At 48.6% G+C, this 14,734-nt stretch overlaps 1 protein-coding gene across 3 annotated transcripts in view; it reads right to left on the reverse strand.

Annotated features, from left to right (window-relative positions):
• The window catches only part of LOC104691628 (gamma-aminobutyric acid receptor subunit alpha-3), a 72,228-nt gene that overhangs the window by 16,563 nt on the left and 40,931 nt on the right, over positions 1–14,734 (reverse strand). For all 3 annotated transcript variants that reach the window (XM_039571921.1, XM_039571919.1, XM_039571918.1), the window contains exons 5-8: positions 13,563–13,783; positions 5,625–5,707; positions 1,921–2,064; positions 303–455 (exon numbers count right to left, since the gene is read on the reverse strand). In XM_039571921.1, the coding sequence (XP_039427855.1) occupies positions 303–455; positions 1,921–2,064; positions 5,625–5,707; positions 13,563–13,783 (601 nt within the window). The remainder of the gene's footprint in view (positions 1–302; positions 456–1,920; positions 2,065–5,624; positions 5,708–13,562; positions 13,784–14,734) is intronic.

Consider the following 14,734-nt stretch of genomic DNA (forward strand, 5'->3'; position numbering starts at 1 on the left):
CTCTCAAGCCACTACAGATAAGCAGCCACAGCCAAATGCATATAATTAGATGATCAATACCTTGACTACTGTTAATATTTATGGCTTGGCTTCTAGCAGAGACATGGCCAGGAGTATTTTTGCAGTGATTCGAGGGAAGCAGGGGTACTGGGAAGACACTGAAAGCTATCCTGGGGAATGGCCAGCAGCTTAGAAATGCTGGTCAGGGCCTGGGAAAGACCAGCTCTGATGCTCAGTGTATTTCCCCTCACCTTTCCCTTTCTCCCCAGCCTGAGAGGATGCCCCTGTGCTCCCAGACTCACCAAAAACCGTGCGGGCAGGGACGGACTCCCTGTTCAGCCAGAAGGACACCTGGGACAGGATGACGGTCATGATGCAGGGCAGGTAGGTCTGGATCACAAAGTACCCAATCTTCCTCTTGAGGTGGAAGTGTGTGGTCATGACGACGTATTCCCCTGCAGAGACAGCCAGGGAGGGATGCTGAGCCACGGAGCTCCCCAGCCTGACCCCAGATCTAGAGATCCATCCTGGACAAACTTCCCAGCTTTTCAGTGGGATTTCAGTGGGAAGGAGGGGTGCAACAGGCACTCCCAGCTGCTGTGCCCTGCCAGATGTGTGCCCCAGCACAGCCCAGGGGGCTTTCACATCACATTTGTCCTTTCCAAACACTTCTCCGAGTCTGCTTTAATTCACTGCAAAATGGGTGTGGGACAAAGGCAGACCAATGTCAACAACCGGGCAGTAAAACCTTTCCCTGCTTCGCCCCAGGCACAAGGGGCCCCTGGGGGGTCTCTCCTGACCCTGCTCCCACCCCACTCTGAGGGTAAAATCCCTTAAGCCTAGAGAGACCCCAACAGTGATTTCATAGGATTTCAGGACACAGGATTTTATTTTCTCTGGCAATCCCGAAAATATCCCCCCTTCCCTCACTGTAACCACCTCAAAAACCGAGGCAAATTCTGCTGTTAAAGGTCTGACCTGTGAACCGAAGAGGCAGCTGTCCCTATTTTCCCTCAGTGTCCTATTCCTCCCCAAAGCTCTGGGTATTTTGTGGGATTACTGTGCCTTTTTGTTGTGAGCGTGGCTCTGCTAAATCATTACACACAGGAGCCTTCAGCAGCTTTCTTACCACTCCAGGTTATTCATCTGTACATTTTACTACAACTTAAGTAGAGAGATGGGCCAGATATTATGACATTTATTTCCCTGGGCTCCCCACATTTCCCCAAGGGAGGTGAAATGAGTTGTTACAGACAGACACTATTAAAATCAAGTGCACCAGAGAGGAAATATCCTCAAATGAGAGAACTACTGGTGCATACAGGGGAAAAAAATAAAAAGGGGGGAAAAAAAGGAAATATGAGAGACACACATGAGATAACAGAAGCTATAAGTACCTGGATTCAGAGGGGAAGGGAGGAGCAGCAGATGGGAGAAAAAGATGATTAATATTGGTCATTAATCAGAGGAAACATTTGTTTGGGATAATCTTCTATTAGTTATGATAATATTTGTGCAAGCAGATGCAGTGAAAATCACACTGAACATGATGTTGCCTTCGCCTCCCCTGCCTGCAGCGCTTTCCTGAGGGGTTGGAAAGGAATCCAAGATAAATGAACCCACAGCACCACAAACCAGCTGGACAACGCGGGGCATATTTTCCACACAGCAGATCATTTTGAGATGCTTGAGATCAGTTCTCCCAAAGACTGTGGGCAGTAAGGCTCTTTCAGTGGAAACCACTGGAAAACAAACCCTTTGCTGCCTCTTGGTGACTGCTGAAGATGTCACCAGTCACATTCTCCTGCCTTAGGAAGTTCTGTGGTCCTGGACTGCCTCTATAATTATTCCAAATCGTGGCATTCCAAGCTCCATCTCATCCCAGGAGGAGCTCAGCCCACACTGTAGTCCCACAAATACCTGTGCTGGATCGAACCATCTCTGTCCCAACCACATGGCCCAGCAGGTCATACTGGTTCAGGCGAGATCCACCCTTGGCTACTTCCACGGATTTATCCTTCCCCAGGGTCCAGGTGTAGATCACCTCTGTCTTTGTGTAGGCATCTGCAGAGGAGGGAGAAGAACGAGGTCTGTGCTTCTGCCTGCCCTAAAATACACCAAAATTAGCCTGTAGCCAAATTAATCTTTGCTGTGCATCTCTCAGAGCCACATGGCTGAGCACAGCCAAGCATGGCCAGAGACCAAGGCAGATCAACAACTGTTAAATCAAACGAGCAGGAGCGAGCTGGGGTTTTTGGGAGGGAGCTGGAGAGGGGCAGAGCTCTGTCATTGAGAGACAGGCTGGCCCCGTGATGTGCTGACTCTGCAAGGGCTGGCTCCAAGCAGGGACAACACAGGAAGGCATCCAGGCCAGCAGGATGCTGGGGCAGCAGGACAGCCACAGCCCTGCCATGCCAGGGACAGGGAAAGTCCTGCTGGCAGCAGCTGGCAACAAAGGCTGAATGCAAATGGAGCTAAATTTCAGGTTAAATAGAAAAAGTTAACAGTCTTTACCCTCACTCAGAGGCAACACTCTCCAAGACTCTCAGATTTGGAGGTGGTGTCCTCTCACACCAAAATGCTTTGTCCCTGTGTTTGTGACTGAGCCCCTGGTCTGTCCTCACAGCCAGTCCCCCTCTCAAGAGTGCCCACGTGCTCTTGGTTTTGCCAGTCCTATGGTTATCCAAAAACGGAGTCTCTCCAGACTCTGCTATTTCTCCCCATAATGCCCAAAGCTCCTGTCCCTACCTACTCTGCACCATTTTTTTAAGCAAGGACAAAGTTCACCAAACCAAGCCTTCGGTTCATTTTCACCCACCAGCTTCTCCTGTTAAGACATGAAGGAATTCTTTGGCTGGGTTCAGGTCTACCAGAGAAATGTCTCAGCTCCTGCTTTGTGGAAGACTGTGTCCTGAGAAAACCACATTTCTGTGATCTTTTTAAAACAACCCTATTGTCCCTGCCCTGCAGGTTTTGGCAAACCCATTAAATGTTAAGCAGGGGTTGTGCAAAGCAGGGGGAGCTGGTTCTGATGATCAGCAAAGGTTTCTCAGCAGGCCAGAGCACTGCCTGAGCACTCCTGATGCAGGCTGGCACCTCTCACGCCATGTGCAACACTCTGCTCTTCCAACCCCTCCTTCCAGCTCTCAACATGCTTCTGGAGCCTTCCACCCTCCTTCAGAGCTTTGTACAGCTCTGCTGCTGCTTTTCTCACCTGATGGGCAACACCTCCTGCTCTACAGTCACAATCCATCCACTGCCAGCCTACAAAAGGAACTTGCCCACAGCTCCATTGCCATCATTCCTGAACATTCAATTATCCACATATCTGGTTGGGACAGAAGGGTATCTGATGTCACACAGGCATGGCATGGGTGCTTGGAACATGTTTAATGCCAGGCAGCTGCTTCAGTTCAGCTCCATGTCTCATTTGCAATGCAAAATCCAATCCAAACAAGGACAGCTAGTGGGCATTTAGAGGAGCTGGTGAGTTCAGCAACATCTCCTCCTCCCCTAGTCTCAGCTAGCTGCTGTACAAGTGTCCCATGATGGCCCAGGGACAGCTCTCTGTAGAGCACATTCGTCTTCCAGGGAGCAGGGGGAGAGACAAAGCCATCCCTTCACTGTGCTTGGCCTGAGGGATGATGCAGGTGGGCAGCTGAAGCTCTCTGGAATGCCTGATGCCCTTAATTCTCCTGCAAATTCTCTGCCTTGCCCCCTCGGGGGGCTGCCATGGTGGCCCAGGGACAGGAGGCCACTGCTGAGCCTTCTGGGTTCTGGGGATCAGCAGAAAATGGTCTGTGAGGCAAACTCAGCATACTTTGAGCAGCATGTGTCTGGCACTGGCATTGTCCTTCTAATTACAAATCTGACCCACTTTAAGCTTCTTGAAAATGAGCAGCTTCCAGCTGTCAATGGCTTTTTAGTGAAAACACTGGTTTAATCCTACTCCAACACAGGAGAGGTGAGCTCGGATGCTGTGTGGGTGCTTTAGAAAAAGCCACATTAATGTTAACCAGGGGCAGCTTTCTGAGCTCCTTGTCTCAAAACTCTCATCATTCAGAGGTCAAATCAGTAAAAAAAAATAACCCCAAAGGGTGTTCCAGCAGAAACACACACATTAATCTCTTTTCCTCACCAAGGAACATTATAAGCAATTAGATGTGGAGTAATCTGCCTTCCTGCAAGTCTTGTAATAATCCCAGAGTTTAGGCCTGAGGTAGGAGATTTTATATCCCTCCTCACAAGGTCAATTAACATTAATAATTCATCCTTCTCTAAGGCTTGCTATTTTACTGGCCTTAGTGATGTCTTGTGGCAATGAGTTCTACATTTAATTAGGTGCCGCCTAAGAAATTCAGTAGTTCTGAATAATCCACTTTCATGGGCACAGTTTGTCATGAGGCAGAGGAGCAGATGCACATGATAAACACAATTTCTTCTGCTGCCAATCAAACTTTTCTACTTTGTCCTCAGTTAGCTCCCCAATGGCTACAGGAAGGAAGTGTCAGTTCGGGAAGGTTGGGGTTTCTCTGGGGGTTACTGGTGTGGGCTCATTCTTTAGCTGGAGGCGGGAAACTCTCTCATCTAACACAAAGACAGACTCAGAGTGGTGCTCAGTTTGTTGGAGATGGAAAAGACTCCTGGCAGGGCCAGACTAGGATGTCTATTTTCACATTACGGTGAACTGGGGTCTTGGGGTTTGGCTCCCACTCACTTTAGGAACAAAAACAAATGAAATTTAACTTGCATATGGGAGAGAGAAGGGAACTTCTATGGGGAGCCCAAGCAGCTGCAGGCCTGGGAGGCTGGGAGCAGCTTTCAACTCACCAGCAGCCTGCAAATCTTCCCTAAACCAGGACCCTTGGCTGCTGGGACTGAGATTCCCAGAGTTTCATGTGGGAGCAGCCTGCCTGACAGACTGAAGAGGGGCAAGGGGTTTGTAAGCTCCCTTGGAGCATGGAGCCAGGGGAGCCAGGTATTTCAGGCTCTCCACAGATTGGCAGGATGGGACAGCCAGCAGCAGCCACCACTGCTATCCCCAAACCAGCATCCCCTTGTGATGAAGGAAAAGCACAACTCAGATTCATAATCACAGAATCATTAATGTTAGAAAACACCTCTAAGATTATTGAGTCCAGCCATTAACCCAGCAATGCCGAGCCCATATCCCCAAGTGCTCAAACCACGCATGGGGATACTTTGAGGGATGGTGACTCCACCACTGCCCTGAGCTGCCTGTTCCAATGCTTGACCACCCTTCCAGTGAAGAAATTTCTCCTAATATTCAATCTAAATGTCCTTTGGCACAACTTGAGGTCATTTCCTCTCATCCTGTCACTTGTTACCTGGGAGAAAAGACCAATCCCCACCTGGCTGCTTTCTAAATAAATTTACAGCAGAACCACGGGTGTCTAACCCATCCTGTAAGCCTGAACTGAGCACAGACTCACTCAGTGATGGTAGGAATTGCACTTACGAGACACCACAAAAAACTTTTGGTCACGTTATCATTAGCAACGATGAATATCACTGTTACTAAAGTACTGTGTGACACCAGCCACACAAAGGACAGCTCCTCAGCTCTGTGCCACCTCCTTGCAGAGGCTGCTGGGGGTACTTACAGCTCCCAAATTTCAGGGGGCAGGCATGCACGTCCATTGGGAAGTCCTCCAGGTGCATGGGGCACTCGGCGTGGATGGTCAGCCTGCAAGACAAAGCACAGGGGCTGCTCAGGGACAGGCCTGGCCCTTCTGACAAAGGCCTCGAGGTTCTCACCAGCCTCAGGGTCTCCCAGCAGAAGGCCCCCAGCTGTGGAGAGGACAGCAGGACACACATCTGGCAGCCTTTTCCATGGCCTAAACTTAACCCTATTGACCGAGTTCATCTTCACCCACTCAGTGCAATGGGAAAATCTGCCAGAGCCCAGGACTCCTGTTTGCTTACGTGCTGTGAACAGAGCTCCTGGGCCTGGGGGACACCTCAGGGACCATGCTGGAAAGCAGAGGGAAAGGGCTTCAGAGGCTTCCAGGGAACAGGCCTGTTCTTCCTGGTATTCTGGAAGGAGCTGAGGGCTGGCAGATTGCTCATAGTCAGCCAGACCCATGAAGCCACCAGGGCGCAACACCCCCCTGTCCATGTGGGACACCTCATCCCACCTCCGCTGCCTCCTCCCTGCAGGCAGGTGCAGAACTGCACGTCCTGGGGCTGCCTGGGGGCATGCAGGACAATTTGTGCTTTCCAAATCCACCAAGTCCTGCTAGGATACTGTCCTGGGTTGCAGTGTATTCTATTACCATCCTCATGAGCCGTTGAAATCAGGTGGGGCAGTGTTTCCTTGCCTCCTCCCCCCAGACTATCTTGCTGTTAATGGCCCATCATTGTCCTACCGCCTGACTCAGAGATAACTCCCTCCGGACTATCTTCTGTTAATGAGCCTAATCAACACTTGGCCTCATGACTCATGACCCCATTGTGAGATGCTCCACCCAGAGGGAGGAACCAAGCATCCCATCGTGGATATAATCTGAGACTCTGAACACCAGAGACAACCTTTCCACTGGATTTCCAGAGGACAGGAGCTACACAGCCACCACTGGACTTTCTGAGGAAGAGCAGACCCTTTTTTTTTCCTACAGGATCACCACTTCAGAGGACTGCAGCCACCATTCTACCAGACTGCTACCACCACCCTGACTAACAGGGTGCCAGGTTGTATCTTGACTGTCAGTTTGAACCAGTGTTTTCTTTTAGTTTTTCCTTTTCTTTAATTTCCCCATTAAATTGTTATTCTGACTTGGTGCCTCCCACTGGTTTGTTTTCAAACTAGTACATAAACCTTGTCAGGAAGCAGCTCTGTGAGGGAGGTACAGCCATAAAAGCAGTGTGCTGCAGAATATGGGGCCAGGCATAAAAGGATCCATTATAAAGGGTTCCAAAAAAGGGAGCTCGTGCTCCTTCCTGGAGTACTGCAAAGTGTGCAGCCAGGGAGAGGCAGCCAGGAGGGACAACTTCCCAGGAGATGTATAAAACAATCTTCTCTGAAGGAACCATTTGTAGGAAAAAACAGTACTCGCTTCTGATGGCTCAGCAAAACAGCAAACAAATCACGACAGCAGCAACATGTGGATGCAAAGGGCAACTGCACAGACTGAAGGTGGCTTGTGAAAAACTCAGGTCAAGAAGCTACTATTGAGATATTTTCCTTCGGCTAGAAAAATGTTCGGCTAAGATATTCTTCACAGAAAATACCGAGGCTTAGTCAAATGCAAAATAAACCCTGAAAAAATAAAGGCTTTGGGTTTTGTTTGCTGAAAGCAAAGAATAACGTTTTTTTTTGAAAAAGGAAATAAAATAAAAATAAAGGTTATTTCTTTCAGGCAGACAGACAAAAAGAAAAGAAGATGAAGACTGTTTTTTAAATTTGGTAATACAATTCAGGGCACCAGAGACCAAGGACCTCGCCTACAGTGAGTGTGCCAGTCCCTTCTGAATCCATGCCCGTGGAAACACCAAGTCCTGTAAATACCCTGACAGAGAGGGATGCTGACTGCCCTGCTTGCTTCATGTCTGGCTCCAGCCTGGCTTTCTCAGCCAAGCCAAGAACCACTGTGTGCCCAAAGCAATTTCTTGGACACAAATCACTCCCCCTGACTCGATGATCTCTTCTTCATCACTGCACTGAATGCACCTGTTTTACATGATAAAGTAGAAGACCTGATCTTTAGGCTTCAGTCAAGACTCATGGAAGACTGACAGAGATTTTGACAAGCCTACAAGCACAGTGTTGTAATTCTTTTCTCCTGGACACTTGAAGTCCACTATGAACAAATTGCTCATTTGCTCTGATGCCTCTCTTTTCCAATATGGATTTCCAGAAGCAGGTATGAAAACCTGGCAACTCGGTGTGGACTTGACTGCCTTGCTCCTCCAGTTCTGTTTCTTTTGTGATGTTCTCTTCAGCCAGCTCAAAATTCAGTTGGGGAGCTCACGGCTGGCAAGCTTGTCAAGCATATTCTCACAGATCTTATTCTTCAACTCTTTCTGTGTCTTTTCCAACTGCAATGGACTTTTTGCTTCTCATTTTGTCACTGTCACTTGTGTCAGGGAAATGTTGATGCATTTCCCCCATCTCCCACAGCAGCCCACACCAGAATTTTCCTTTTTACCTTCCTATTTTTATATCTGCTTCACTCATTGCTTTATTATTTCAAAAGGCTCTTAGCTAGGAGTTCCCAAAGATGGCTTTTCCAAAGGATCTCATCTCTGACCCGTGCCTTCCTTCTGATGCATCCTGAACTCACCCCAAGAAACCCAGAAAAGTCTTTTCCATCCACTGCACTCTCTGCAAGTGTTGGCTGCGATCATCAGCCACTCTGAATAAGGCTGAACGACCCCAAGGACTGCAGATTGTGGGGCTGGTGGGTTTGTGCCATTGAGAGCAGCCAGGAAGAGCCTCAGAGGGGAGCAGGACAGCAGCAGAGACTGGCCTTGGCCATACCCTCCTGCCCTCTCCAGGCCATGGCCAACCAGAGCAAGTGTTGTCAAGGGAACCAGACAACTTCATAGGGATGCTGGTGACTCCCTGGATGTTTGGGAATGCAGCAGCTGCATTTTAAATCAAAAGCCTGTTTTATTAGCTGAGCCAGCAAGCAATAAAACAATAAATCCATCAAAAAACCACTGAAAAAGCAACCTAATCTGCCACTTCTCCACCTACAGCTGAAGGAGTTTTTCAGTCTCCCAAAATTAAATAAAAAAGGAAAAGTCACAACATTTTCCAGTGAGGTGAGTCTGGTTCAGCAGCTTCAGCCAGCCACAGGTCAGCAGGTTCACAGGTGACATGTGAAACATCAAAATGTCAGCAAGGAATCTCTCTCCCTTCCCAGACAATTACCACAGCCTCTGCAGCATTTGGGTAAAGGGGTTTATGGCAGAATTTCTCATCTGTGCCCCTCACCCTGTGCAAGGGAGCTGATGGCCAGAGAGCTTCACTGGGTTTTGCTTCATTGCTCTGATGGGATATTCACATCCAGGAGCCCCAAAATGTCCTTAGAAAGACTAAAGAGCACGTAAAAAATAGCCAAGCTGCCAGAAATCACAGCAGCCAGCAGTCATATCCTCTGGCTCATCTGTCCCAGGAGCCTGCAGTAACTTACGCAGAACTGTCTTGAAGCCAAACCCCAAACTCCTCGTGTTTTCTCTTCACTTTGCTGGCACAGTGGCACCAAAAGTGGAACACCCAGGACAGAAACGGTGGGTTTTTTTCCCTCTTTAAAGTCACGGGAAGTCCTTTGAACTGCGCCAACACAATGGCAAGAAGCGTGAATCAGGCTAAGCATCCCTCTGCCAGGGCTGACGGGATAACAAACCTCTTCAGCTGCGTTCTCATGGTTACCAGGAGCTTAGCAAAGCCTTTGATGTGTCATTAGAGCCCCTGTCGTTACCTGCGTGCAGCTGCAGGATGAGCCAGGATCTCAGTCCAATCTCTGGGACGCAAATGTAATAATCCCTCGGCGTGCGAGTGGTACAAAAACATGACAGCACCCTGCACGGCAGGGCTGCCTTTGTTTATGCCAGGGATACTGCTGGAGTTTTGTCCTGATTTCTTCTCCAGGAGGTTCATTAATAACCACAGTCAGGCCGAGCAGTGTTTACGGTTTAGGCTGTGGGAGAATCTAGGTTAGGTTTAATTGCCGGGGTTTGAGCTTGAAAGCCAAATTGCTTCTAGGATGCTCGTGCGGGATCTGGAAGTGCTGATTTCACTTTCCATCCTCCCCCAGCCTCTGGAGAATTCAGCCCATGATGGCAGAAATGCAGTGAGATAAGGTATTCTCTGAAGATTTCTCCCTCCTGGGACACTTTCCTTTAAAAAGTCTGCCTGCACAAAGCCAAGCCTGGAAAATAGATTATTTTTGTCTTTGGATCTGCTCTGGCAGAGAAAAGCTGGAGCAAATCTCACCTTGTTGCCTGTTTGTGTTTTTATCAGCCAGCCAAGCTCTGGTCTGCTTGGATCCGTCTGTGATGTTTTCTACGATCAGCCCTGGCGTGGGACACAGACAAGCAGCCCAGGAGAGCTGGGCTGCGATGTCCCAGCTGCTGCTCCTGCAGAAAGGCTGCACCTCCATCGTGTGGGAGGGTGCTGCAAAGCCTGGAGCAATCACAAGTTGCCTGGGGGCTAAAAAACCCCCAGCCAGTAAAGAGACCCCAAAGCCTTTGCTGGGGGAGAGACAACTGCAAAGCTCTGTGATTTCAAAAGACAGCGTGGGAAGCTCAAACGCTGTCGGTAGAGGACCTGTTCTGGGATTCCACAGCGCCTGTAGGTCTGCGTGTGTCCTGGGCTCAGCTTTCCCTCCTGCTCTGCCTCTGGCTCACCTGAGGGTGCACAGACCCTCCTTCCACATTGTCTTCAGCAGCACAGGCTCTCAAGGCAGAGTCTTTGGGCATGCAGTGAATGTGTCAGCCGGACAGGGAAAGAAAACGTCCTCCAAGTGCATAACTTGAGCACACATTGTCTGGGAACCACTGTGACAATAACCCCAAAGCCTCAACACGCCATTCTGACAGGCCCTGTTTAAGAGCAGAAGAGCTTTTCAAAGCCTTGATTCACAAAGTTGAATCCCATCAGCACAGCATTAAACTTTCACTATTTTTATATGTTTCAAGGCTGGGAAGAACCAGAACATTGTGCCCCACACAATTCAAGCCAGAGTACAGCCAGAGATGGCTGCAGCAGCTGAGCTTTTGTCTCTTCCTTATGTAAATCCGTGCACAGTTCCCAGGTTGTTGCACTCAGGTCTGACACCAGAGCTTAGAGACCATAGCTGGGCTTTTGTGAACAACTTGGATCGTGTAGGAGCTCCACAAAAAGAGACTGCAGAGGCAGGGCTACATAATAAAACTGTACCCCCTGTGCCGTCTGAGGCAGCCAGAGGAGCAGGGAAGATGCAGAGGGATCAGCAATCCTGGGCAATAGAGAAATGCAGTTCAGTGTTCTGGTCACAAAGGTTGTTCTGTGGCCCAGGTGCCAAGGCCTGTCAGTGGTCAGGGGTGTGCACTATGACATTGCACAGATCCATGAGGAGCATGCGCTGTGACTCAAGGAAATCTCTGGATGCTCGGCTACAGCTGCTGTGCAGTGCCTGGGAGCTCAGGTCAGTGATAAAGAGGCTCTCTCCAGGAGCTATAAATATTGTCACACAGGCGTAATTTTGCTGGATGCATGTGTCAGGCTTGCTGTTCCACCAGAGCAAGTTCATCTATAACTGTAAGCCTCGACTAAGAGAAGTTGGCTTTCCCAGCAGGATAAAGAGCAAGAGACGTGCCTCTAATTGCACATCAGCAGAGCTGATCCCTCAAGGATATTGGCTGGGACAAGGGAAAGGAGCAGGAGGTTCTCAGGAGTCAAACTGAGCCTGCAACTGGGCAGTGCTGCCAGGCCACTGGAAATCTGGTGGAAGTCCAAACTCTCTCCCCAACCAGCAGGGCAGAGCGTACCCCTTTGGTATTTGCACTTTGCTGGATGTCAGCTGTGTGAGTTTGGCTTCAAGGTTCTACTTCTTCCTTTAAGAAGGACACACATGCACGTCCCTGGGCATGGGGGAGGACAGCAAATGCATCACTTGCACAGAAAACAAGAGACTCCCTCCAGCCCTTTCCTGGGAGGAGGTTTCACAGCTGTTAACAAGGGAGGGTGATACCCTCATCATCATTTGACAGGGGAATTGAGGTGGGAGTGCCTCAGTGGCAAAGCCAGGTAGGATTTGGTGTCTGAGCCTGAGAAATGGTCCTGGCCCGGCAGTCTGTGCCCTTGCATCTTCCTTTCTGATACCCTGGTGGTCCTGAGCAGCACCAAGAGGAAGAAAGGGAATCATCAGATGCCCCAGGACAGACATCCCATCCTGGATGTGTCTAACTGCAATCCCAGAGGAGTCCTGCTCTGTCCCAGCATGCTGTGGTCATCTGCTCAGCTCTAACCACATGGGCTTCACACACTGGGTAAAGAAAATATCTCTGTGCACAAGAGCTCCTGGTTCTGTGCAATTCAACACATGACCGAAGTGTCATATCCAGCCCTCAGCCTCTGAGTGGGCTCCTCACCTCTTACAAAGCCTTAGGGATGTATTTAAGGGGGGCAGGAACACATATAAGAGGAGGTCCTTCACTCCCCAATTCTTCAGCAGACAGCTAAACTGAAGGATGGTTTGAATTTATTTTAAAAAATCCCAAGGCTCTCTTTTCTTCCAGAAGCTCATTCCCAAGAGTCCCATGATGCTGCTGCCATCCTGGCACCTGCCCAGCCCTGAATGGAAAAATAAATCCAATACTTTCTTAGTCACACAAAACTTGCTGAAGCTAATGGCTGTTTGCTGAATAAAGAAGTAGTGAAATGATATAAAAGCCCTGAAATTGAGTATTTTTTTTTTTGCTGTCTTATGCCAGCAGCTCCTGTAATACTTTACAGTCAGACAGCGATACAAACAGGGGGGAGTGTGAGTTGTCTACTTGCAGGTCAGAGAGCTGGGAGCAGAACGGAGCCCTTGAGTCAAGTTGGGCTTTTCCCTTCATTTACCCCATCTGCCTTAATGTGAGATCACTGATGTGTGGAGACCTAAACCCCCAGGGCAGTGGCAGGATTAGCTCGTATTTGAGAACTGCTGCACGAAAGCAAGGCATTGTTTATCAATGTAGGCTGTAAAACTTGCTGACACCATGTAGATTCACAGCCAGTTTAACTATGAAAAGATGAAATTCTGCCTGGTCCTCAAAACCAGAGGTGAAAGTGCAGCATCTCAGCACACAGAATCCACAATGAAGCCTGTTATTAGTTAGGACTGGCTTGGAGATGGAGACAGAGAAAATAATTTTTTAAAACAAAGATTTACACCTTGCCAAAACCAACTCAATACCTTTCTCGTGCATTTATCAGCAGCTTGCTGTTTCATTTATAACCTATGGCTCCTGCAGCCCTGGCTTCTCCAAATCAGAGTTTTTAATTAGCTGTTTGTTGGGTTTTCTTCCCTAATGATGTGCATTGATCACATAGATTTGGATTTTTTTATTCCACAAAGTGGGAAAAAACAACCCCATTGTTGTCACAAGCAAGCTTGGTCTCATTAGATGTGTGAAATGGTTCTGCCCTAACATGCTGAACAAATTTAGATCTGCTCTCAAGCTGCTGGAGAATAACAAATTCTCCCATCCTGATGTTCCCATACCAACATTGGATACCTGATTCATATCCCATCACAGGTCAGGAAGAAAATTAAGCCAGGTGGCACATTAACCTCACAAACTATAGATCCCAACACTTCTAACTCGGCACATAAAGGCAAAAAATCAATGTGGATGATGAGGAAAAATCCACCTGTAAAAATGTGCCAAGCTGAGGATCAGTGATGGTACATAGGGAGGAAACAAGGAGAGCAGGGAAAGCAGCAGGGTAGGACTCAAGTTTGCTAACAGAGTTAGTGGAAGCCTGCACAAACCCTGCTGTGATGCACCCTGAGGTGCCTGTATGTGCAGAGGGACCTGGAATTCCCTGGAAGGAGACACAGACTCACCTCATGGTGTACAGGAGGGTGCCATTGTCCACCAGGCGCAGCAGCTTGTTGGGGGTTGTCATGTTGTGGGCGACAGATTTCTTCCCGTTGTGGAAGAAGGTGTCAGGAGTCCAGATCTTACTGGCCAGCAGGTTGTTCAGGGGAAGGATCTTCATGGGACCATCAAACTTCAGCCTTTCATCTCGCCAGGATTGCCGGAAAAAGACGTCAATGGTGTATTCCTTTGGGGAGAGAGGGGAGAAAAATAAGTCGTGTTTTACTCAGCTCTTCATTGCAAACGAGGTGATTCGAGAGGTGGCGTCTTCGGTCATAGGGCAAACTGGGTTTTGGCACACCTGGGGTGATGTGAAGTGTGGTTCAAGAGGAAGCAGGGATTAACAGCAGTGCAGGATAGATGGGATTCCCCACGTTTTGGATAATGACTTACCCGTGATGTCAAAATGTGCGTGTCAGTGGTTCTGAGCGCTGCAGAGAAGCTGCAGCACAGCCTACAGTGGCCAGAGCTGGGGTAGCCCTGCAGCACCAGCACCTCTATCCAGGTGTTTCAGGGGAGGAAGGCCATTATGTGCAGCTGCACAGGTATTTTAGAAGGCAAAAATAAAGATCCTGGAGATGGAATCTGGCCAGGATGCTGGTAATTATATCCCTGCTCACAAAAAAAAAAAAAAAGAAATTAACTTGCATGACATTGTCTTAATGTTATTTTGTTCCCCAGGCCACCTTTAGAAAATAATTGAATCGAGGACTTCGCAGACTTGCATTACAAGATCCTGTGACTTTCTTTTGTCTTCTTTTCCTTGTTTTATTTCCCTTTTCTTCTTCTTCTTCTTTTATTTTTTTGTTCTTTTTTCTTCTCTCTGCAGGTGCAGGGACCCATTTCCTAGGCCAAATTCCAGCTGGGGCAGGTAGAAGTCACCTCTTTGAACCCCTGCAGCCAAGGCCAGCTCCTCTCTCAGTGAATGCAGATTCAGAAACCACTTCTAGGGGGAGATGGGGTCTTTGGAAAACCTGTCTGTCCCAATTGTTCTTCCTCCCCCTGCTGCTGCAGACTCGTAGTCTTTATTTATGGGTTCCTGGAGGCCGCACGACCAACTAAACTTATCATTGTGAGTGATTTCTCTCCTGCAGCACCTCTCAGCAGTGCTTAAAAACTGCTGTGCATCACTTTCCTA

The sequence above is a fragment of the Corvus cornix genome, chromosome 4A (assembly GCF_000738735.6).
Source record: "Corvus cornix cornix isolate S_Up_H32 chromosome 4A, ASM73873v5, whole genome shotgun sequence".
NCBI lineage: Eukaryota > Metazoa > Chordata > Aves > Passeriformes > Corvidae > Corvus > Corvus cornix.